At 40.6% G+C, this 24,633-nt stretch overlaps 3 protein-coding genes across 5 annotated transcripts; all 3 read right to left on the bottom strand.

Moving 5' to 3' along the window:
• Positions 1–203: 203 nt before the first annotated feature.
• On the bottom strand, positions 204–9,352 carry LOC148391906 (DENN domain-containing protein 3-like). Of its 2 annotated transcripts, none has more exons than XM_088387134.1 (29): positions 9,234–9,352; positions 9,010–9,113; positions 7,645–7,764; positions 7,394–7,580; positions 7,213–7,323; positions 7,034–7,149; positions 6,845–6,954; positions 6,490–6,601; positions 6,289–6,408; positions 6,118–6,216; positions 5,929–6,048; positions 5,726–5,841; positions 5,490–5,645; positions 5,176–5,272; positions 4,989–5,092; positions 4,712–4,902; positions 4,485–4,644; positions 4,147–4,342; positions 3,919–4,087; positions 2,699–2,958; positions 2,455–2,625; positions 2,264–2,393; positions 1,868–1,975; positions 1,614–1,753; positions 1,368–1,528; positions 1,159–1,295; positions 974–1,092; positions 760–897; positions 204–688 (listed from the first exon to the last, which is right to left on the bottom strand). In XM_088387134.1, the coding sequence occupies exons 2-29, from the start codon at positions 9,022–9,024 to the stop codon at positions 470–472; spliced, it is 3,882 nt and encodes a 1,293-aa protein (XP_088243260.1). In that variant the 5' UTR covers positions 9,025–9,113; positions 9,234–9,352; the 3' UTR covers positions 204–469. The 2 variants fall into 2 exon arrangements, with proteins under 2 accessions (XP_088243260.1, XP_088243259.1); XM_088387133.1 differs by having other exon boundaries at positions 9,010–9,152; positions 9,234–9,303.
• A 42-nt stretch (positions 9,353–9,394) lies between these two features.
• Positions 9,395–18,495, bottom strand: LOC148391905 (polyamine-transporter SLC45A4-like). 2 transcript variants are annotated; one of them, XM_088387136.1, is made up of 14 exons: positions 18,305–18,495; positions 16,887–17,170; positions 16,411–16,673; positions 13,855–14,043; positions 13,612–13,791; positions 12,654–13,300; positions 12,432–12,578; positions 12,088–12,354; positions 11,890–12,009; positions 11,405–11,504; positions 11,236–11,316; positions 11,037–11,167; positions 10,884–10,952; positions 9,395–10,812 (listed from the first exon to the last, which is right to left on the bottom strand). In XM_088387136.1, the coding sequence occupies exons 3-14, from the start codon at positions 16,622–16,624 to the stop codon at positions 10,534–10,536; spliced, it is 2,424 nt and encodes an 807-aa protein (XP_088243262.1). In that variant the 5' UTR covers positions 16,625–16,673; positions 16,887–17,170; positions 18,305–18,495; the 3' UTR covers positions 9,395–10,533. The 2 variants fall into 2 exon arrangements, with proteins under 2 accessions (XP_088243262.1, XP_088243263.1); XM_088387137.1 differs by having other exon boundaries at positions 12,088–12,336.
• A 609-nt stretch (positions 18,496–19,104) lies between these two features.
• gpr20 (G protein-coupled receptor 20) lies at positions 19,105–24,563 on the bottom strand. The gene is made up of 8 exons (XM_088387139.1): positions 23,855–24,563; positions 23,195–23,317; positions 21,434–21,651; positions 21,096–21,362; positions 20,275–20,519; positions 20,122–20,206; positions 19,928–20,053; positions 19,105–19,749 (listed from the first exon to the last, which is right to left on the bottom strand). Exons 3-8 carry the CDS (start codon positions 21,644–21,646, stop codon positions 19,564–19,566), a joined length of 1,122 nt encoding a protein of 373 aa, XP_088243265.1. The 5' UTR covers positions 21,647–21,651; positions 23,195–23,317; positions 23,855–24,563; the 3' UTR covers positions 19,105–19,563.
• Positions 24,564–24,633: the final 70 nt, after the last annotated feature.

Raw genomic sequence — 24,633 nt, 5'->3', positions numbered from 1 at the left:
TTACCGCCACCTATAGGATAAGAACGTCTGCTTGAGTGTGCAACCAAAACTACAATTTAGTTATTTTTGTTTTGTTTAGCCGAGATTTTTCTTCTATAAAGGGTTTTACACCAACATACAAAGACTCAAGCAGAATAGTAAGCCATCTGTGGAGAATGTATGGCTGTAGGTAGACTTCATCTGTTTGTATGAATTGTTTTAATAGTTTATCAAATAGAACTTACAAAAACCAAGCATGCAGATAAAAGTAAACTAACAGTTTCAAAATTCTGTTAATTATTCACCCGTGCTTCGACCAGGAAATATCTTGAAAATATTTGAAAATTGCAAGCAAAAAAAGTTAAAATTCCAAAAAGCAATAAAAAAAAAAAATCACTTCATCACAATTAGATTTTCGGCAAGGCATTCTTATTCAAACACATTTGAATTTTTTTTTTCAATCAAAATACTGTCCTACTGGAATACTGTCCTACTCTACTTTCCAGATGGCTATTTTGCCATCACGCCGCGCAGATCCGCTCAGGACATAGCGGTCCTCGGCCGAGCAGAGCGTCTGGATGCTGTCCGAATGGGCCTGCAGCTCCTTTGCCACCGTCAGACTCTCCGGGTGAACCACCACCAGCTGACCTCTCAGATGACCATCGCAATGACCTCCCACACTGCTGTCCCCACAGGAGCCCACCCAGATCTGCAGCAAAGAATGTCATCCATCATTTTTCCTCTTTATTTCAATAAACGCGATAACCAAACACAACTCACCTGGTCCTTGACCCGGATCATGCAGGTGACCCCTGAGGAACCCGTCAGGGAGATCTTCTTGAAAGCAGCTTTCTGGCCATCAGCATGCCACACATAGAGCTCACCCGAGTTCGCCAAGCCTGTCCAGAGCTCACCTCTCTAGATCAGACACACAAAAAAAAAAATTGTAAGTCCGATTTTAGCTGACCTAAGGTAAGGCACGAGGAGGACTCACCTCCGGGATGACAATAAAGCTGCTGATTGTATTTGTTGGTCCTCGAAGATGCTCAGGCAGCAGCAGTCTTCTTTGTGGCATCCCGCTATTTTTTAACTCCACAATGCTGTCACCGCAACCTGTAAATATCAACAAAATAATTAGCAAGACTCATCGACATCCGCCATTATAAAAGACGCACTTACAGCACCACAGGGTATCGCCGTGGATCTGGATGGAGGAGAGACGCTTGCAGTTGATGTGGAACTGTCGCTTCACCTTAAGGTTAGATGAATCCCACTGCAGTATTGTCCCATCACAGCTGCATGAGTACATCTCAGAACTGTGGAGAAAGAGCATGAAGCGTTAAATCCTCACAAAGTATTGAAAATCAAAATTGAGAAAGCATCTGCACCTTCTGCGTTGTTCTCCTGCGTCCAGCGTGAAGCCAGTCACTTCGTGCCTGTGCTCGGTCAGCTGTTTGTTGCAAGACAGGGTGTGGGTGTCTATGATGTAGATGACCGAGTCCTGGGAGCCGATCCACACCTGATCGTGGACCAATCCCAGCATGCAGTTCTGTTGGAGGACAGCCAAGGCTTTAATTCAGTACATCGGTGGCAACATCAGACTTTTATTTTGAAATATAAAACAGCATGATCACCAGTTGTGACTCGCCAACATGGATGGAGTCCTGCAGCATGGACCAGCTCGCAGCATCGAACACAACCACTCGGCCTCCGCTGAGGGCCACCCACAGCTTGGGATTCATCTCATTCTTTGAGTCATCGCATGTCAGCTGACCTGTACAAAGATAAGATCTGCTCTCACGGTTTGAAAAGAATTACATCCATTGAAGGAATGTATAATACTATGAATCCATACATGGGAATTATCTCAGAGTCTACAAATAGGTACCTGGAGTGTAAAGCAGCACATGGACAGTCTGTGGTTCTGGGAGGTCCAAGGAAGGGTTAATTTTGTGTTTTAATGTCTCGGAGGTAGTTTTAGGAACCATCATGGGCACTGTTCAGAAATAAATGAGAATAATTTAATGAAGCTAACAACAAGACAATATTAGAACAATGTTTCAGATTTGAAAAGATATCAAAGAATCATGCCAATGTAGTTTTAATCTTTTGATCCACCCGTCCCCCAAATATCCATTTTAACTGGGTTGACAGTGAATGAATTAAATTAGTACTTACTAAAATACATTTAAAAAAATATATAAAAAATAGCATGCTTGCACATTCATGAGAACTGTTAACATTAGCTTTAGCATTAGTGTCAAGTAAAGGAGGAAGACCTCACCTTCATGTCTGACCTTGTCAAAATAGGCCAATTTTGACGCAGCACAGATTGACTTTTGACTCTGCAGACAGCCCACCACGGCATCCATCAGCAGGACATTGGTCAAAGCCTGAGTCACGTACTGAGGATCCTAAAAACGACATCATCTCTCTCACTGGTGCTCCTACGCATGAAATACTCGTTGTCCTTACCTTATGTTGGTCGGCCATTTTGCGGCCGGCCCACATCTCTTTGACCACAAGGTTCCAGAGTTCAGTTTCCGTCTTCAGGTTGGCTTCAAACGTCTCCAGCCTACCGGAAGTCCGAATACGCAGAGATGGAATGCGCACCAGGAGAAAAGGGGCCAAAGCTACCTTCACCTCCTGCAAAGACGAGTCGCTTAGGCGGATCCTGGTAGAACATATAATTTGGTAGGTTTTTCACTGACGCAGGTACCTGTATGTCTCGGAACATTGTGATTTCCAGGAAGCCCGGCTGACCCTCTGGGAGCAAGAAGAGACGTTTCTGGGTCATGGCAATTTTGCCCACGCCGTGAGAGGTCTTGACGCAGGACGACAACTTGTAGATGCACTCGCTGTGGTCCAGATGGTCGATGACCTCGGTGGGGAAATTGACGTCCTGAGCTTCGGCTTCAGTCTCCTTCCAGAAGGTGTAGAAGCTTTTGAAGAGTTGAGGGTCCACTAGCTCGGACTCACCTAAACATACAGTGTATGTACAAGTAAGTGTTTGCACAAAAAAAATATAGCGCCTCTCTGAAATAACTTTTTTTTCTGTAAATTTCTATCCATATTTCCATCCATCCACCTTAAAGGAAGACGTAATGAATCTTTATCAAGGTTTTTTGAGGGGGGGTTGTAATTTTTATTTTCCTGACCTACTTAGATATCCTGGCCCCCCCAGGGAAAAAAAATGCTAGCTCCGCCAATGGTCCTGACCCACCATGCAAATCTAAAAAGCTCAAAGAAGTGTAAAAATGCCTCAAAACCACTTTAAGCCACAAATGATCATGTGGCTTGTTCAAAAAAGCATTTATTTAAACTGTTACATAAACTAAACATAAAGTTTGGCCCTTGGCGGACTTTTCCACACCTTTGATCCAAACCAATTTCATATTCTCTAACTGAAAAAATGTCCTTGCAAGTCAAAACTTCCCTTGTTGTTCTATTCTATTAATAGAACATGATAGAAATATTATGATGTAATTATAATGTGACCAATGTGTCCTACTTCAGACTCCAAGTTGAGAATGAGTAATTCAATAGGATGTGCATACTGTAAATTCCAGCGTTGTATCTGTAAGCAGTACAATTTACTATATATTGTACTTCATGCCGAATGTGGAACAAATTATGAATCAGTCGTTTTAAATCCACCATGACAACAATTTGTACCATGAGGACTGTAAATAACTTGTGTCCAAGAAAGTCTTAATGAAATCAAGCTGCAGGATTTTTGTAGTTGGTGGCCTTCAAATCCAAATGTGTGGCAAATTTAATGAATTAACATTCGATATGGTAGTTGTGTGTCCGCACAGAAACTTAAGTGAGTGAAACAATCGGAGTATTATTATTATAAATAGATACCAGCAAACCATAAAAAATGGGTTAATGTTATCTTACATGAATGTTTAAAAATAATTGTCCTTCATAACTCACCGCCAGTGAGAGCGTCGAATAAGCGATGTATGGTCGCCACATCTTTAACGATCCCGCCCTCTTGGACGCATCGCACAAATTCCTCTCGATCCAGATGTTTCTGGGGCAGCTCGAACTTCTTGATATCGTCGTCAGCCTGCACGGACTGGTTCTCGTTTTGCGTCTTCACCTGGCGATAGATTGGGAGCAGTGATGTCATCATCTCGGACTTGGTGTGAAGATGCTCACCTTGAGGATGAGTCGTTTGAGATCAGGCCATCGGTTGGCTTGCTGCTGTTCTTCCTGTATGAGGGACTCCACCAGCCATGTGACCACTTGCATGGGGAAGATGGATGTGTCCGTCTTGGAGAGTGTTTGGAAGTCGCCCAGAGCGTTGAGCCGACGCGAACACAGTAGATTGGTGAAGGCGCGCAGGTAGTAGTATCTTAGGAATGAAATTTTAGTTCATGTTAAAATCCAGCCACTTGACACAAAAAGATGCAGAATTGATCCAAAATAAATTATTAAAATTAAAGTCGGCTGTCTACTTGCACTGTGGCCGAGTGGATTAGTTTGATAAAAAATACCTGGCGAGTAGAGTGGAGTTGTCATTTTGGACCGAGTCGATGGCTTTGCCAAGAAGCTGGATCAGCTCAGCGTAATAACTTTGGACAGCGTGGAAGGACAGACAATCTGGGAATTCTGGGAGTTTGAATATCTTCACAGGCTTAGAAGGCATCCTTGGTGCTAGAATAAAAGATACATTTTGAGATCAACCACATGTTTTGATTGAAATGTTCCTTTCGGGTCTTACCGGGTTCACACAAGATCATTCTGGGCACTAGGGAATTTCGGGGTAAGTTCATGATTTGGTCTTGATCACCCAAGTTGGGAAGGCTGATTCCTTGTCGAGTAATCGGCTTGTTCTCAAGGATGGAGCTCTTTCTTCGGGCTTGAAGCTCCTGCATGGTGGGCCTCCGTGGACTTTCCACTGATGCCTTCCTCCTAGTGGAAACAGACAGACTTTTTGTAAGAGCCAAAAATATTTCACTCAAAATATACTCAATAAGACGCAGGACTTAAAAGCTGACTTTTGCATCTCTGATCGAGTGCTGAGTTCCATGCGTGCAAAATTGTCCATCTTCCTGTTGAGACGGTCCCTGAGGAAAGAATGGAAGATGTTCGTCTCCAAAACCTGCAACAAAGCCGCATCCAGATGTCAACATAAGAATATGTCCAAGCAGGAATAAACCATTCCAAATAAAGGGGAAGTTTTACATTTTTATAGAAAAGTTGTTCCCCTGGTTCTCGGCTTTTCAGGAACTCTTCACTGTTAAATACTCGATGTTCGTAGTTCAAGTGGCTGCTAACATGCCTGCGTGGAAATTAATTAAAATTAGTAAAGGTTGAAATAACAGTAAATAACTCACATGTTGGTTGCTATTACATTGTGAAGGCTTAGCTAATGTTAAGTTAATGCCAATATTCATGCTAATGTTAATTCTAATGTTGTCTTAGCTAATGTATTCAAATGGCGTACTGGAAAGCGATTTATGGAATCATTACAAGATGGTCCTTGGACTTTGGAGCACCTGAATATGTTGACAATGAGCTCAGTGGTGATTCTCTGGATGTCACGATTGAGATTGCGCTGCCACTCCCTTCTCATTGCACGTTGATCTTCGATATCAGTGCAGCTCGCACGCTTACATTGGTCCAAATCGAAGTGGATTTGTAGAGTTTGACACCTATGCAAAAAAAATGCTGGTTATCAATTGAAATATGTTTTTAAAATATTGTAGTATTCCTCCGTATGTTGTTTACTTACCTCTGCGTGAAGCGGTCCGCTGCGAAGGCCGGAATATCTGGTAGGTCAAGAATCTCCGAACAAGAAGTGGACACAGTTCCATTATCAATGTTGATGAGGATCAGATCATCAGTTTCCTGTATGGACAGAAATAACACAGCATTTTGAATGAATCAAAATTTGCATTCAGTTTCATTGATCATATTGTGCTAGTTAGCACTCACCGCAGCAACTTCTTCAAAATGGCAAAGGTGGCAACCCATGAGGAAAGCCGTCGGTGCCATGAGGAAGTCCAGCATGCCCCTGGCCAGGACGGGAACGTATGGATGCTGCCATGATAGAGGCTGCAAAAAAAAAAAACATAGATGAACTTCAATTGTATTTATAAATCACCATTTAAAAAAAATAATCACCTGTAGAAAGAGCAGCAAGCTTTCTGCCACCAGCGTCAGCCGGGCCCAACTGGCGGAAAAGAGGACGACCCTTTGCTCCTGGAGGAGGCAAGATAAAATCTGCACGGAGAAGAGAAGGCGAGATTTGAAGTTCAGCGTGCCTCCAGCCGGGATAGTGTTGAGAAGGTCTACCTGCAGGAGAGGATGCGGGCGGAAGCAGACCAAAGGCAGATGAAGCTCTAAATCCACAGCTGGGCAATCATTATCTTCTCTGGATGGTAATTCGATCATCAGGGGATGCAACGTAAACATCTTGAAGGGGACATAGCATTCAGTTACAATCAAATGAAGCAATGTGAGATATTTTTGTTTTATCATGACTGTCACAGGTACCAAATGAAGTTGTCCAGGAGGAGGGACGGGCACCAATGCCAATTTGGCCGCAAACTCCTTCACCTTCTCCTCAATGTCCGGAAAATGACAAACGCTGAGTTCCATTAGAAGACTGAGAGGGGAAACAAAAGGAATTTATTTATTTATTTATTTATTTATTTATTTATTTATTTATTTATGTATTTATGTATTTATTTATTTAAATTAAATTAAATTAAATTAAATTAAATTAAATTAAATTTGTTTCAGTTGGTTTTACTTGGATTTTTAGATTAGATTTGTTACCATCATGCATTTGAGTGACTGGATTTGAAAATTTAACTCTCCTTTACGATTACGAATCATTCCCACTCACCATGATAGACAGTCTTTGAGGGCGGTGAAATATGGATACTTGGATATCACACAGAAAGCGTAGGTGAAGAACATCTTAGAGTCAGCTCCGTTCTTGCAGGAAGATGTCAACTAATACAAAAAAAACAGAAACAAGAATGCAACTTGACTTTATCTCACATGTGTCAGATTGCCGTTTAATATTTCCAACCTGGACGGGACGAGAACACTGCATGACGACGCCATGTGACTTGTTGCCAAAGACATCGGTGAAAACCAGGAAGTGGAACTGTTCTTCTAACTTTACGTTGGTCACTTGCAGCCCGCCTGGGGAGATAAAATTATATTATAGTATCGAAGCTTTGTGTCTTTTCTCATAATGTTGAATACCAGGGAAGCAGAGTTGAGGCAAAGCTGTGAGGTCAATGTCTTTTGGGACGATGACATCATCGCTGGCTTTTCTCCTAGTTGCATCTTCTTCACCTGCACAGTTGTGACGGGCTACAGCAATAATTATGAGAAATTAAATTTGCTAATTTTTTAAAATGTTTTTTCAAGGACAACTTCACACCTTGGGCAACTGTTGCAATGGATGAAGATCTCTTCCTCCTCTTCCTCAGCAAGGAGCGATGCTTCCGCCCATGTGACCTCACCGTTTCACTCTCAGCTCGCGGCCTGCTGACAAAAGGAGGTGCCAGGACATGCAGGACCTCCGGCTCCAAGATGACATGCTCCAGACTTCCGTGACACTTCACCGCCTTGGAGCAAAGTTGTCATAAGAATAATCGGTCCAACCAATTGTGGAGGAGATGTGCAAAGTACCTGGCAGACCTCCTGGAGCTTCTCACTGGACGCTCCCACAACTACGCAGGCCTCCAGAAGAGGAGAGGGAAGATGGTCCGACATTGCTGACTCGGGTTCAGATCCTGAAGAACCAATGAGCTACAAGAGTGGAAAGGGTTCGACACAAATGATTGTTTTAACCAGAGATGAAAAATACTTGAACGCACATTAAACTTCTCCTCATTATAATAATAAGCCTTCTTTGTCTCTTAATAGAAGCGCATGACTGTGTTAATTGAATCGCACGCAGCAGCTGCACTTACGTAATGTGCTTTTTGTTTAATAATCCGTTTACGTCGTTGGCATGCGATGGTACTTTTTTTTTTATTACGAACTTATGTCTTCCCTAAATAGCACCCTTTCTAAGAAACAGTCATATGTCCATTTTCTATGCCGCTTAAGACCCTTACCATCAAATCAAGATAATTTAATTGTTCTTCCTGAATATATATAATATGTAGTAATAAAGTCAACACATTTTTTTAAATGGAAATAGCATTTAATTTAATTTAATTGCCCGCTGTACATCTTGTGTTCTCTCGGAACGCTATGTCTTGTTCAGAAATTAAATGTTCTAGTTGGATTTCCGGCCGCTGCACAATGTCAGTAGATCGCATCTGGAATGATTTATACTGTAGAGACAAACACTGACCATAAATTATTATTTTTTTGCACAAAAATGCATACTGGTCGTAAAAAAAGTACACTAGACCCGTACTTTAAACTGATTTTTTGAACATGGAGTACGCATCATGACAATAAAAGCAGCATGTGGTCAAGCTCAATAAATACCAAGCACAAAACATTTTGTTCTCCACATTATATACGTTAATAATAATAATAATAAACTGGAGTATTTATAAAATATTCAAAAGGCAAAGTAAACAATCATTATTTTCAACCATTTTAGATTAAGTTAAACAATATGTACATCATATACTTGTCGAATATATTAATCGGCATATATTGAGTACTGTCACTATTCAACGTGCAATATATTTTAGATATATATACATGTTATTTATCCTTTTTTAAATTTGGCACTTGTATTCTTGCACTCTTGTACGTTGCTGTGACAAGTAAATTTCCCCGCTGTGGGATGAATAAAGTTCTATCATCATATCATATTGTAAGAAATTAATAATTATTGAGTGTACAACCAGATTGCCTTTCCTAATCCTGCTTTTAAATAATCGTGCAAATTGTTTTTCACATGACTACATATCAGAAAGTGTTTAAATTAGAATATTAATAGTTTTAGGTGCATATTTGACAGGTGAGGTCACAAATAAGACGCATTATAACCCAATTTTGACATAGCAAATAAAAAAGTACATCACTTACCTCTTCATCAAACATGAAGACCAGTGCGTGCAGCAAGCTCTCAAGATGGTAGAGTGACTGACGACTGACAGTAAAAGAAAATAAGAAATCTTCTGCCGCCTTGTCTGTGTGGCCAATCATGCAGTTAGTAGCAGTTCGCATGCCTATTAGTGATGGAAGTTCAACAAACTTTATTTCAGCCTAAAAAAATTCACACGCTTTTGACAAGATATCAAGTCATTTACCTGATTAAAATCTTTTCGATCCGCATTTGGACACAACTCAGGTGAATAAACGATGTAAAAAAAGTTCACGCTGTTCCCTAATTGCCCACTAGGAGGCGGGCTTTTCTAAGTGCTCAAAATGTGTGCAGATGGGAGGTGCTGTAAAAAATGACAAATGACAATTGTTGGTGTATTTAGCCTTCTTTTCTTCAAAGTATTTGTTTTTGAAAACAGTTTAAATCTTTGATATAAAAATCTGTACATCAGCAAAAAAAACAAAACCACCCCAAACGGTGGTGATTACCTTTCAACTCAAAACGGGACAGAATCTTAAAAGTTCTTGACATGTACATAAAATCCAAACTACTTTCACTCACAGAAAAAATAAACACACCCTGCTTCAGGCTTCAACGTAGCATCCGTATCGGTAAGATAAACAAAAGTCCTTTGGTAGTTCACAACAAGGAATTTTCTTTTTTAAATATTAATCATGTCCTGAGGCTTGCTGAGTTAAACGTTGCATAACCCAAATCATGACTCGAAAACTCATTGCTTTGCCTACATTGACCCTTCTGCACTAAGAGGCACTTAACAGTAACAGCCTGCATAGTTGAATTACAACTCCTGAAAAAAAATTGCATATTACGCTGCCCAAAGTTAGCTTATATTAATCCAAAAATATAATTAAAAATCACAATGGGAGGTTCAAAAAAAGGCCCTCATGAACTAAAAGTCACTCACCCTAGTTGACTTCCAAGTAGGTACTTGAAGATGTGAGCTGGGAAATGAACAATGAGCAAAAAGTATTTGTAGTTGAGCAAAACTGGCATAAAGTATCATTTCACAATGCCACTTGGGGTCACAGAATGAGAGAGCATGACACTCCCATCCCAAAAACAGAAACTGGTTATGTAAATGTAAATCAATGTGATCGCAGTGAATTAAGATCAAGAGTCAAACCTGCTGCTGAGTGAAATCTAAAGGTTAGCTGTTTGGAAAAACAAGACAGGAACACAATTTTCCTCCTGAGCTGAAATGCAGGAGAGGTGACAATTAAACAGCATTGCGATCATTATTGAAGTACTTGGAAGGTATTACTGCAGCATTATTAATCGAGGGATGAGACACAAAGTGCTAGAAATGTTTTTCGTCACACGCATTCAGTCCGTCTAGTCCACTTTACCTTGTTTGAGTTGAGGTAGCAATGGGACAGAACACAAAGGAGACCTATATGTGCAAATCTGACCTCCACCATAACGCTTTTTTTTCCTAATACGTTTCCATCTCTGCCTCATTTCTTCCTCTTGTGTTTTGTTTCGGCTCAGGCGATGGTAGTCTTCCGACCTTCTCTCTCGGTCAGCTTCTCATCACCATCTTCTTCAATGTGGTCAAGCTCAGCCGACAAACGGGCCAATTCCCGGTCTCTGGAATCCTCGTCCGAGCCCTCGGGTTCCTCGTCGGGGTAAATAACGAGGAAACTGGCGGCCAGGAAGGCGAGGAAGGAGCTGCCGGAGGCCACCATGGGAACGACTCGCACGCTGCCGACGGCTTCGACGACTGCTCCCAGCGCCGATGCCACCAGAATCTGGCTGATGTAAACCTGGGAAGATACAAAAAAATGAGACATCCGTCCATTTTCCATCCAAGATGAAATATGGGTTGCTGACTCACTTGGCATGATAAGATTGCGCAATCAATGCCAAAACCTCTTCTTGTGTTGGCCGGACTGTGGTGGATGAACTGAGAGAGAAAGAAAAAAAAAATACAAATTATTTTTTTCATGCACTATTAATGCCAAGAAATTCAATTTTGACAAATCTGTACCTCTTTAATTTCATGATACTGTCCAAGTAAGGCATAAGGACAGTAGGACATGCTCATGGAGATGATGCCCATGCTGCTGATCATCACCATGGCAACGTACACATTAGGAAAGAGAGCCATCACGGCGGTTCCTAAAAGGGGAGAAAGGCAAAATTGTAAACATGACATACCGCTGTTGGTTTTGTCACGCATCCTTTACCTGCTGCAAAACACAAAGTGCCCAACATGTAGATGACCTTGATGCTCAGGTCAAAGTTATCCAGGTACTTCTGAAGGACGGCTGGTTTGGAAATAGAACCCACGTGGGAGAGAAGGGTTATTATTGGAGCATTACTGGAGTCCATTTTGGAGAAATTGAGTCTTTGTACCTGAGCAGAGAGCTGCAGTTGCCGCATTGACCACCAGCCCCCAACACCCCATCTGGACCCCGCTGTTATAATTCTGAAACTCTGTGGAATTGGCCGGTGCCTAGAAAAACAATATTAGCAAAATCTTTACAAGTGTTTCAAATAGAAGGATGATTTGAATGCCATATTCCCAAACGCATTATGTTGAATTAGTGCGCTTGTGTATTTTTTTTTTAACAAGCAATCTCATTTTAAAGTATCTTTTTTTATTTATGCAAAATAAAATTGTATTTAAAATACATTTTAAATAAAAATATTGACCATTTTAAATACAGTTTTATTTAATTTTTTTAAAATAAAATTACATTTTGCATACATTTAAAATACAAATTTAAAAAGTTATTAATTAATAGATTAATCCATTGAATAATGGATTAGGAAAATATAGTGACATCACTATATTAGATTAGTTTTCGACAACAACAAAGGAAGGTGTGCGTCTGTACCTTGGGGTCACCATTGAAGATGACTTGTCCCATGAAATCTGTGTAGAAGATGGCTTGAGCTATGTAGGAAAACCATGTGACCAGATGACAGACACACAACCTCCACAGCGGCTTTGGCATCTGCACAGTATAAAAACCAGAAGAGACCGTGACGTCGTTATTTAAAATAAATAAATAATTCCTGCAATGGTCCTTCACCTTCAGCATGGACAACCAGAGCAGTCGTACGGTGGTGCCCCTGCTGGGTCCGTCATCGCTGCTGGAGCCTTTTGAAGACAAACTGCTTTCAGATAACTGAAACTCCCGCCTGTAGGCATGCAGCTGCAGATCACTCAGATCATTCAGGCTGCGGGACGTGGCGATGGGCGCGGGGCTTGAAGTGGTTGCCCGTCGGAGTCGGTGACGCTGGCATCTCACTCGTCCGTAATAGGAGAATGTGAAGGAAGGCTGAAGAAACAGGGACAACTAATTTGGAACCACAAGCTTTTTTTTTGCTTTGGCACTCACAAACTTCACAGGAGACATTCAGGAATGCGTTTTACTTGTCGGTAGAAGGTATGTTTGTGCGGCCGTGGAGAAGCGGTGGCGCTGAGGAGTCGAGTACCGGCTTTGTTGGAGGTGTGGTTTTTGCAGTTCTCGCTGGGGGACAAGCCAGCGTTGATGGCGGAGACCCCGTTAGCTTGCTTGGTCTGCTTCACAAAAAAGAAATAAAAGTCTTACAGCTCTTTGGAAACAAAACATCTAATCGAAGAGCTGTACTTTACCTTTGGTTTCATATGTGGGCCTTCACAGGCAGGACTAACTTCATGAGGACCATTCAACAGGCCATTAACTTCAGATAAGGCAGAATCTCCAGATTCCACAACTCCATCTGTAAATTTGGGCGGTTCCCCGGGACTCAATGACCCAATAGTCTGGTTTGAAGGCTTGAAGCAGTCTTCCAGCCCTACCTGGATTTCAGGTAAAGCCTGCTGTACCTCTGGTAGGAAAAGTTGGAGGTCAAGGTCAGGATCCAGCTTGATTTTGGTGTCTGGCATGGCTAAGACTGAGTCGCTTTTACTCCGCATTCGCTCCATGACCAGAAAGTCCATTTCCTTAGCCTCGTGTTCCGATTTCTGGTTCTCTCGGCAAGGCGGGTCCTCTTCTACGATAGCTTCAAGAAGCAGCGGCGTGTGACTAACAAGTCGGAAAGACGACTGACTGGTGGAATCTCTTCTCGCCGCGTTGTTGAGATACTGAGTTGGCACAAACTGCTTCTCCGGGATACTGAACATGTGCAGGATGACGGAGACGATGAAGATGATGGCAGCGAAAAGGAAAAGCACTTGTTGCTGGGACTTGAAGGCTTGGCCCAGAGCTGTGCCGGTCCAGTCGAGACCGCCTAGCATGTAGCCCAAAGCACCGCCAAGACCTGGAGAGACACACACATTAGTAAAATAATCAATATTTTTGATACTTTTTTATTTATTTAAAATTGTCTAAATGATTGAAATTTCAGTTTCTCAACAGTAAATATGATCCAATTTTTATTATTATTTATTTTTATTATTATATCATCATTATTATTATATATGTTTTCTGTATTTTCCTTGTTTTTGAATATTCATGCTCTTTAAAAAAATCTGACTAATTAATCGACAAAATAATCGATTATTAAAATAATCCAAGCTGAGAGATGGGTCCTTCGGAAAGATGTTCCCACATACACGTGGGAATGGTTACCTGCTGAGAAGGCGTGGATATTTAGCGCCATATCTTGCTCCTCCGTGTCGGCAACATCGAGGAGATAAGCTCTGATGGGTCCGTCGCACGCATCGGCGCAAAAGTCCAGCACCACCACTCCCAAAATGGTGAGGACGATGCCCATGGGTTGGCTACTTGGGCTTTCTCCGATGGAAAGGCCTAAAAACCGCAATATCGTTTGGTGAACTCTCATTCTTTTTAGCAATCACCTCTTGACCTCACCAATTAACGATCCGTTTAGGAACAACGCCATGCCGAGCAGCACGCCGACACACAACGCCAGTATGAATGGCCTCCTCCGGCCCCATCGCAGCGTACAGCGGTCGCTGGCCGAGCCCATCACAGGTGTGAGGATGAGACCGAGGACAGGACTGAGGAACCAAGTGAGACTGTAATATTGCTCAGGCAAACCTAGGACACACAAACACGTTGTATTCACACACACACACAATAGAATCGATTCATTCAAAAGAAATTTTCGACTCAAGGAGAGGTCACAGGACACGCAACGGTTCACTTTGACAAAAGAACCTTCTAACTTTCGTCTCCAACACAGTCGAGAGTTGTGATCGTTTGTAAAATGAATCACTGCCATGAATTGGTTCTTTATGAGGCAGCTTTGTGCTGCCGTTTTGGAACGAATGCTCTTAAATGACAGCATTCATATTTTTGTCATGCATTGACTCGGATTTGAACGGGGGACACTTTGTGTCTCTTCGTTTCGAGTTAGCTTGCGCGAACCGATGACTATTATTATTAAAGCGCACAAGTTACCAACCACAATAAGACTTCCACGTGAACTTGTGACCTGCACACATTTGGTTAGTTTGAAGTACACGCATTCATGTTGGTCTGCCTTCATAACAACGGCTGAGATTTTTCCATCCCTTGTAGAGAAGTAGAGCTTTGTTTTCGTCTCCATTGGATTCCGAGCCAGTCAGCTGGCCGGTTCTCACGGGAAGAACATGTTACCCACGCCGCCTTCCTCTGCTGAGGTTTTCAATACCCTCTTAAGTCAACACAATTGCGGCTACAGTTGCAAAGCATGCAAAGGGAGGGGTGGGGGGGAGTAGTTAGTATACATTCAGCAGTTTAGGAAAATTAGATTATAATTTTTTTTTTTTTTAATAGGTGAGGATTAAGATTAAATGTGACAAAATATATGTTCCGCTTTTCTGAGAGTTAATTCAAATTTTTTTATTGGTTAGAAAAAGTTCAAATTTCATCTCGCCAAAATACATATTGTCGGAAAACATATCGGAAAGCAAATTTCTTGCTGTTGGATTGTTTTAAACCGTATATCAGAAGGCGATTAAAAAAATGCAGTACTTGACTGCAACCAGCAGAGGTGCTATTACTCTCAAACGAAGCCATTGTGACATCGCCGACGCTAAGTTGTGAAAAAAGATATTTCTGATCTGTTTGTCTGTTTGCAAATGCATTTTAAGCACTGGGAAATTGTATAACCAAACCGGCTTGAAGGCAAACAACACAACTCGTAGAAAGAAAGAAAAACACAACAAAACGAACCGCATTTGCATTTTCAACAGATTGGGAAACAGCACAGCAAAGCGGGACGCTTAGAAAATGCAAATACCTCCGGAACGCCCTGAATAGGCTCGTAAACCTAATCTTTCTCTCAATATTGCAAACGCGGAGAAAGACGGTGAAGCTGAAATGTGCTGCGCTGGACATTCTTGACATACCAGGAAAACATGCCTTTGTTCCGTCACCATTGACATTGCTGAGAGCTATTGGCGGCCTGGCACGCGGGTTACGTGACACTATGCTGCAATCCCGACCCGCTTCCCAAAACAGTTTGCCCCGTTCCCGTCACAGGGATTTTGAAGATGGGCATTGCTAAAAGCAGCTCGTGCAATAAAAGGTTTACGCTTGGTGAAATGGAAAAGCGAGGCCTTGCTGTTTTATGACTTTTACTAAGTAAATACAATAAGGGCCGTTAGAGTGTTTACTTAACAACCTTATAATGAGAGTTCTAATTTTCTAACAGTCGAAAACGGCAACATAAGGAAACTCTCGCACTGACTTGTTCTTTTTTATTTTATTTTATTTTTTCACTGATTTATTAGAGAGCGCCTTCATTTGTGAAGGCTAAATGCAGAAAGTGTTTTTTGACACAAATGCTAAAGACAAATTTAAAAAAACAGGAAACTCTGGTCAAGGCAGCACAGCTCTAAATATTTCCCACTTCTGAGAAGTGTGACCACCTTCAAGACAAATATTGGCTTAAGAATTTCCAGGCCTCTCAAAATACAAATATCAATATAATTATGAACGCTAACAATAAATAAAACATTAACACGGTATGATAATATTTAACATTATTTAATGTTTTGCTTTTATAATTTATAACTGTATCCTCGGCGGTCATCATTTTAGGGAAGAAATATTGATTTCCCGCGAAATGCATTTTAATGCATCTAAATTTATATGCAGATTTTCGCTATTTGCTGGCTGGCCCAACCTTATGCCCTGCAAATGCAGTTTTGATTGACATAATTTCATATTTTGGACTCTCTCTCAAGAGTGCACCAGATCACCAAAATATTAGGAACATCTCATTATGATTCCGTCAATTATTATAAGTGTTTATTTTCCGTGAGTGAATATCCCACACCTCATCCATCAACCATCAAAACTGAAATCATTAAACTAGTTTATTGTTGTTAGCAATAAAACTGCCAGAAAACTCATTCAATTAGCTTAGCAAGTGCGGGACTATAGATGATCTTTGTCACTGCAGAAATGTTTTCTTACCTATCTGAAGCAAAACAGGTGTGACCAAGGCAGTTTCCATAGCGTAGCAGAATTCTCGACCGAACATCACAGCTCCGTGCATGACCCAGCGATGGAGGGGGATCTGCTGCATGCCTCGCCCCGATGCTTCCTCTGCATCCTCCGGCTCACTTTCGTTGCCGTCTTCCGTCGGCCTCCTCTTCTTGTCGAGCTCGGAGGGTGACAGTTCTCCCATTGCTGCTTTGCTACGTGCTTCTTTGTCGAGTTAAATTGCGGTTGTAATTCTAGAAACGAGAGAGGTCATTAGCTGAAATATCCCTCAATATATGTAGATATAAAAAAAATCTAATTAAAAATAAAACAAATTTATATTATATATATATATATATTAAATTAAAATTTAAATATATATAATATATATATATTAAATTTGTATTATATATTATATATTTAAAAAAATAAATATTTTGCTTCTTTGCATTACCTCCACCACTTACCTACAAATGGCTGATGATGAAAATCTCATCCTGTCCATCCCGTTTTCTGAAGGTTTGATAACGTAGCTCAGCAGGGAAGCGGCAATGTTCCTCAGTATGATAAAAAACCTGAAAGGAGTGTGCTGGGTAAAGGTTTGGAGTTACACTAACTGCAGTAACAGCGGCAGCATGGGGTAGTGGAAGCTTTTTGGATTGTGCAAGATTTGTCAGCAGAGCGTGTCCAGGCAGAAGCAAAGGCTGCTCGGGGTCAAAATGCATGCGGGTTCCTCGATAAATACGGTGACCTGCAGAGAAACAGGGCAAAAACAAGATTGCATAGACTACCTGTATTGATTTGAACTCATCCTCCACATGCAGAACGTTTTTTTTGCAAACGCACTGACACGTGATCTGTTTAAGGCAAAATTGCAAATCATATTTATCTGGACTATCAATCAACCTTCAGGCCAATAAAGTGAGAAAATAGAGTAGCATTCGTAAAGAACCCGAGCTGATCTGGAGTCTCCACGTTACAGTATATCATGTTTCGATCACCACTTCTCTCATGTGTGACTGCTCAATGATACAGTTAATAAACAGAAGAATGAAAGAAATTCATGCAACGGCGGCATCATAATATAGTTTATCCCAAGATAACCACGCCAGTATGTCCCCCCCCCCCCCCTGAGGAGCTTTGAACATTGGGGTGACAAGCAATTTGATGATGCGAAGATCTTCTGATGAAGCAACATTTGTCATCAGTAGTGTCAACAATTCAGAAGACTATGGAATAATGAATCTTAATATAATTTTGTGACATAATAATAAATTGAATGGATTTGGAACTAAAGATTAAGCCTCACTTTATCTGGTGTGGATTTTAATATTGCTCTACCGTCATCACTTTTGCTGCTTATTCAACTTTTGATGCAAATTCCTTGAGAAAACTTTACAGGAATTTGACTTTATGCCAAAAATGATGACGCCACGTCTGACTCACCAGACTTTGATGATGATCTCTGGCAAAACACCATAGGCGACTAATATGATGAGCAATCATCATAAATCAACTTGGCTTTGTCAGCATCCAAATGGATGCAGCCTTTTTTGAAAGAATGTTGCATCATACATGAACGTGAAAAGAACAATATGTACCTCCTAAATTAATGTTTCCCCACCTTGGAATGAATGGTATTAGTGGAAATTGTTGAGCCAGTCGGGACATGTTTTTAGTAGGCTGTCTCTACCTGTTGATGTTACGACATGCTCCGATTTACTCTTCATATAACACTGGCAGTTGTCAGGTAGAGCAAAAATAATTTTTATAAGTCCGGCTGCAGTAAACGATTTGACTTGTTGGCTAGAAACGCTAACCTGTCGTAAAACGGTAACTCAAGTAATCTGACTTTTGGAAATGAATAACGATGCAGAAACTATACCTGAGGGATGTTATTCCATAAACACAGCGGTTGTTCGTCGCGAATTGTCTTCGATACCGCGGACAGCGAAGCGATCAGTTTGGGCTAGCGGGCTTGGCTAACCTTTGGCAGCTAAAGCAGTAGGTTTTAACGCTTCACTTGCAACTACAGTACGGCCCCCTCAATCTCACCGGTTTCCACAGTAACAAAGAGAGGCGTGGCTAGAAAAGCGAGTGAGTTGCGTCATCAGACGTTTTATTACCGGAAAGTGACGACATAATAAAAAATCAACGAATTAAATGTATATCAGTGATTACTATTCGGTCCATTGAAAATGCATTTAATTAAAAAAAATGGTGTAATACAAAAATAGAATCATGTATAGTGTTTTAAATATATGCGGTTAAACCAATGATGCTAACTTAATTAGTATCCGAATTTTAAAACACATCCATATGTAAATTATTTCTCATGCTAAATTCATTTGAGCAAATATATAGTTAGTTTTTTTTAATGAATTATCAATGTAATCAATATTACATATTGATACTGTATTAATTTTTGTTGCGATCATGTTTATGTTAATATTGCAATATTTTAGGATTTGTAGTCCATCATTATTTCCGAGATAAGACGTCAAATTTTATTAATTTATTCACTTGGGTTAGGTTCAACGTTTGCTTGATTAATTTCTGACTTCTCAAAGAAGCCCAGTGTGTCAGATTTGGGTATTTTGCGAATTTTGAAATTCTTCATCCCTGTCCAAAACGGTAAAACGTCATTAGAATCGAAAAAAGTCCACATCAAAGTGCTTTTTTAATGCTGGATGGAGCCTTTATGTGGCGTTTATGACAGGTAGTTTGTTAAAAGTGTTGCACAGAACAATATATCAAAAGCTCTACAGAATGTTTCTCCCAGCAATGCTGCCCTCTGCTGTCCAAAAAGGATCATTGTTCCTTGGCGCTGTCTTGAACTCTTCTGAGGTAATCCAAACCATAAAATGATTTCTCCAAACAGTGAGAGGTGTAGTCTGTCTCATTTTAAAATTGCTGTATTTCATCCCTCTTTCTCATTCCCATCGAGCTCCTTTGTTAATGGCAACATTTGATTTGTGACCATTAAAGTCCTCCGGCTTTGCTTCCTTCTGCAATGTAAAATGTCAAGCCAGAAGCGAGTCCTTATCATCTCAATGATGAATTGTATTCGTTTTATCAATTCTGTTCAATGATGTCCAATATGCTAGCTGTCCCACAGTTGATGCTGTAAATTCCTCATGTGATTTACAATTTGTGAATCCCTTCAGTGCCTTTCTGTGGTGAAGAGGGAATGGTGCTCATCATGATCACATTATTAGGGACGGCGGTGGCAGCCTCCCCTCCTGAGGCCTTGGAGCTGTGCTGCATGCTGATGATATCACCGCTGCTTTGCTCGGCCTCGGCACGGCGGAAAATATTCCTCATTGTCGCCTGCGCAGGAAAGTAAAACTCTGTTATAACTAATTTACTCAATAAAGACAGCTTTAACTTTTGGGAAAAACCTGTCCTGGGGTGTGCAAAATTATGCAAGCACATTATTTCCATCTTTATTTTTTTTACTTTCCATCTCATATTGATAATGATAGAAAAAGTTTTCAAATCCATATACCTGGAAGTTGTTTGTGACAAAGCAGTAGACCACGGGGTCCATGCAGCTATTCAGACTGCTGAGCGTGACGGTCAAATGGTAGACGATGGCTTGGTGAGGCATATCGGGGTAGAAATGCACCACTACCTACGTGACAGACGCACAATTCAATATTTGTTCGACTTTTGAAATCGATAAGAGCGTGCCAGCTCTACCTGTCGTACGTGGAATGGCGTGAAGCAGACGGTGAAGATGATCAGCACTGTGGTCAGCAGCTGGATGGCCCTCCTTCGTCTCTTCCTGCACGGATACGACACAATCGACTGACCTTTTATATTAACAAAATGGAGGCAGAATTTGGGTTGTACCTGCTTTGCTGCATCAGGCGTTGATCGGCAAGCGCCCATACGATCCGCAGGGTGAACACAACGATGACCACGAGGGGTAGAAAGAACTCGGTGAGGGTGAGGAAGAGGAGCTTGGAGAAGAAGCAGCCTGTATGTTGGAAGGCCGTGGACAGGAAGGAGTAAGTGACCACGATGGCGAAAAGCCACACGCAGACACACACGCATTTAGCCACGGTGCAGTTGCGCCACCGACGGGATGCTTCAACCTGCAAGGACATGACAATTACTGCTTTTATTAAGCAGATAATTAGAATAAATCTGATTCTTAAACAATTCAGACCAACTATCACCTCACAAATGGCATTTTCATATAATGTACAGTAACGTACTAGGCGTAAGTGTTCAAAGACAACACAAAGTTTTTGTTGCTGAAGTCTATTCATTAGACGAGTCAAAATATTTTTTTTTAATCAGAGATGGCTAGAAGTGTCCCTAAATTGATTTTTAATGCTGATTTAAACAAACAAAAATATTTAATTTTATTTTTTACACATCAGGTTTTTTTAAATATATACATATATTTTTTTGTAATTTACTACTATGGTGTTTCTGAAAAAAATCCACCTTTCTAATATTTACTTGCCTCTGATTAAAAAAAAAAAAAAATAGAAAATGTTTGTGGACCAGTGTTATTGTAAGCCACTGTAACATTTTGACATTTGGTTATTGTGACCACAAAAAACGTTAAATATTTGATCTTATAAAATAATGCAATTTATATGATCAAATATTTAACGTATTAGGCTTTACAGCCCAACTACGGCTTTTTTCGGAAGACTCACCTGCACTATGGCGAGGTATCGGTCCACACATATGCAGGTGAGGAAAAGGATGCTGCAGTACATGTTGACAAAGTAGCTGAAGACGTGCAAGTAGGAACAGGTGAGGCAAGCCCCTCCGCTGTAGTAAAGCAGGATGCGTGTCGGCAGGGAGAGGTTGACCAACAGGTCAGTCACGGCCAGATTGATGGTGAAGATCACCGAGGAGCTTTTTTGCTTGGTGCGGAAACAGAACACATAAAGAGCCAACGTGTTGAGCACCATGCCCACCTGAAATTGGAGATGCTCTCGTCAACAATACAATCAGCAGATATGCTAATTCAGAAATTTGATTTACATACCAGGAAAATGAGGAAGTTTATGACCATGAGCGTGATCCAAAGTCCATAGAAGTCCTTGTAAAGGCCTTCATCCAAATGAGCTATTTTTTGAAGATAGGCTTCCATGCCGCTTGTGTTGCTGACACTGGATACGTCCGTGTGGCCGACAAGGGAAGTGTTGCTAACCGTCCAGGATGGCGTGCTGTTTGCACTCACGGTGATCATGACGGACATGGATGCTAATGATGATAGCAGAGAGCTAATTAAACTGTACATGGATTAAAGAATACGTGCAGACAATTATAAAAACTGTTTTCTTACATTTATCTAAGGTCTAATTTCGAAACCTGCTTAATGAATGGATCGTGCAGAATATATTTATTGTGAATATGAGATATATAATAGGTGCGCTACATGTGGTGACTTGTGACCAAAGATATTATAGTTAACAAGAATTAATGAATTAAGAAAACTAAATTTAAAAATTAATAAATGAATAAATAAATACGAATAAATTAATATAAAATAAATCAAATAAAAAATAAACAAAAATAAATATATACAATAAATAAATAGGAAGGCACCTTTAAAATAAAAAATGTCAGCGCACAACTTCCGTATGGCTGTTTATGTTGGCATGGCTACAACAACAACCAAAAAAAAATGGAAACCCATCTTCAGTTTATTTATGCTATCTATTTATAATGCTATTTATTGCCACAGCGCAAAGGGAATATAAATACAAATTATTCATTCTCATCAAGAGAAACCTTTTTGATATGAGCTGATATATCCAACATGTCTCTATTTGTGTTTATACTGCCTGCGGATTTTAATAGTTGTCTGCTTTTAGTGGATTTAAAAAAAAAAAAAATCTTATCCATCTATCTATCATCCATCTAGCCAATTTAGATCTATGTAGATATACTCCCTGCTCCACAAAACTAAAAGGATTACACACATTTTTCTTTCGAAGCAACCTAATGTGCCAGCTGATGAATTTTATTCTGACTTGATGAGACACTCACTGTATAAAGTGAGACGTGAATAATGTCCCAAACAAAAGTGGTAAGAAAAAAAAAATGCAACAATGACATTTACTTGAATTTTTTCATCTCTACCAGGCTGTGTACTCCTTCATTGTAAAAAGGAGAAACAATGTTCAGAGAGCAATAACAACCATAAGTAATACATCATGGTGACCTTTACCTATTGCACAACATAAAAAAAGTGGCCAGCTACAAGACATTATTTTTGCAGCCATCCTAAGCAGCTCCACTATTTGTTAAGATCTACAATGTTTTTCCACAGCCAGTGAAAAATCGGCTAATTTCCTTTTTTTTTTTTGTGATCCCACTACAGTTAAACCATTAGACACACTCTCTGAGTCAATATATTCTCTTTTTTTTGAAACATACTTGTGTGGTCGCCCTAATGGACTCTCAAAATTTATTTAGTGCATATTTCTAACCAATACATCAATGCATAGTGTCAGCATGTTGCTGTATATATAATACATCAAATATAGTGCTGATGCAACGACTGCAAAGAGTCTCGGCGAGGAGTCCGGAGGGATTCAGAGGCACATCACAAATAAATTCTAGCAGCGTGGGAGTCTCTATAAGCTTGTGCATGGGAGGACGATAGCAAAGGGAGTGATGCTCAACAGTATATATTTTTGTAAACACTCAAATAAATCCCACTTTGGATCCCAAAGTGACGATTGTGCTGTAATATAAAAATCAGTAATTGCATTGCTCAGGGCATGAGAGTATTTCTTACCTTGAGAGAAAACCAAAATAGCCCAACAGGAGATTCACGCAGTCCCTAAGGAGGCTTCAAATCCTTGATGCGGTGATGTTTTCCACGCAGGGCTTTGCATTCATTGTCCCGGTTCACCTTGCCCTACAAAATTTCACGCAAAGTGTCATCATCATCATTATCATTTTCTGTCCCTGTAGCTTCTTTGCTCCATGCATGGTTCCTCAATTCACCAAAGGCCTCAATTGCTTTACTATTGCTCCTTGTCTCTTCTGTCTTTCTCCACCTATTAACTTCTCATCCCTCCCTCCGTTTCACACACTGGCCACTAGCCCCTCCGTTTGGCCCTCAGACAGGAAGTCTGAGAATCTGTTTACATTTTGATCAGACATGCGTGCCCAACTCACGCACACACACACACTGGTCACATAGTTCTGAGGTTGGGGGTTCAAATCTGGGCGCCGGCCTTCAGAGGCGGAGCTAGCTGGTGGCCGTGGCCACCCCACTTATGGAGAACATTTTTGAATTAATGGCAAAGACAAACAAAATCAAGGATAAATCATATATAAAGGCAATTTATGGTAACTTAAATCCCAAATATTAATTAGGATTAGCATATTTGCCTTTAAACGGCTAACATGTATTGATTTAAAAAATGTCCAGAGTCTTTTTAAGCCTCACCTCAAGGTCTCTTGCTACATCCCATCTGACAAACAGAAGACAGGTTTTTGTCTCCCGGTTTCCTGTTGAGAGGATCATCATCACTCACAGCTTGGCAACGTTCCTCGGAAACATCCGGAAAAACGGATGTCTGGACAAGAGGCCATGGATCAACCTGTTACTGAGAAACGACACGGAGAAAAGACGCAGGACACGGTAGACAGAAAAGAAGCGAAGGGCGACGAAATAAAGTCGGAGCGAGTAAATGAAGGTTATGATTGTGTTTGTATGTATGAACATAGAAATGACAGGTGGATGAGAGTATGATGTGTTTTTGTGCGGGAGTGTGAGGGTCACTAATGACGTTCCAGGGTGTGAGTCAAGCAAGGAGAAGTGAAAGACTGTTCACGTCAGGATGAAGCAGATGATGGACGACAGACGGCAAAGTTTCGGCACCTTTTATGTCGCTCCATCCGTTCTCATGATGCATGACGTGATACATTTGTCATGGATGAGAGGACGATATATGGATGTGTCTGTCCTTCACTTGTCTCATTTTGCAGCATGATGACATTTTGTTTTTTGCAAGTTTTATGGAATGTTTAGATGTTTGTTCTTTTTGCACATATTATTTAATCTAGTATTAGAAAAATCATATTGTGATTCCTGAAGGTGTTCTATTTAATTCAATGTCACCGTGAAGGAAAGCAGGCTTGTCCTCCTGTCATGGTGATGAGAACACGTACAAAGTTGGTTTAACTTTTTGAAGTTGGTATTGATTTTTTCCAAACTGTGGTTGG

Source organism: Syngnathus floridae, chromosome 10 (genome assembly GCF_059516105.1).
Source record: "Syngnathus floridae isolate MCC-2025c chromosome 10, RoL_Sflo_1.0, whole genome shotgun sequence".
Taxonomy (NCBI): domain Eukaryota; kingdom Metazoa; phylum Chordata; class Actinopteri; order Syngnathiformes; family Syngnathidae; genus Syngnathus; species Syngnathus floridae.
Note: the sequence above shows the minus strand (reverse complement) of the source record. Positions and strands in the feature narration are given on the sequence as shown.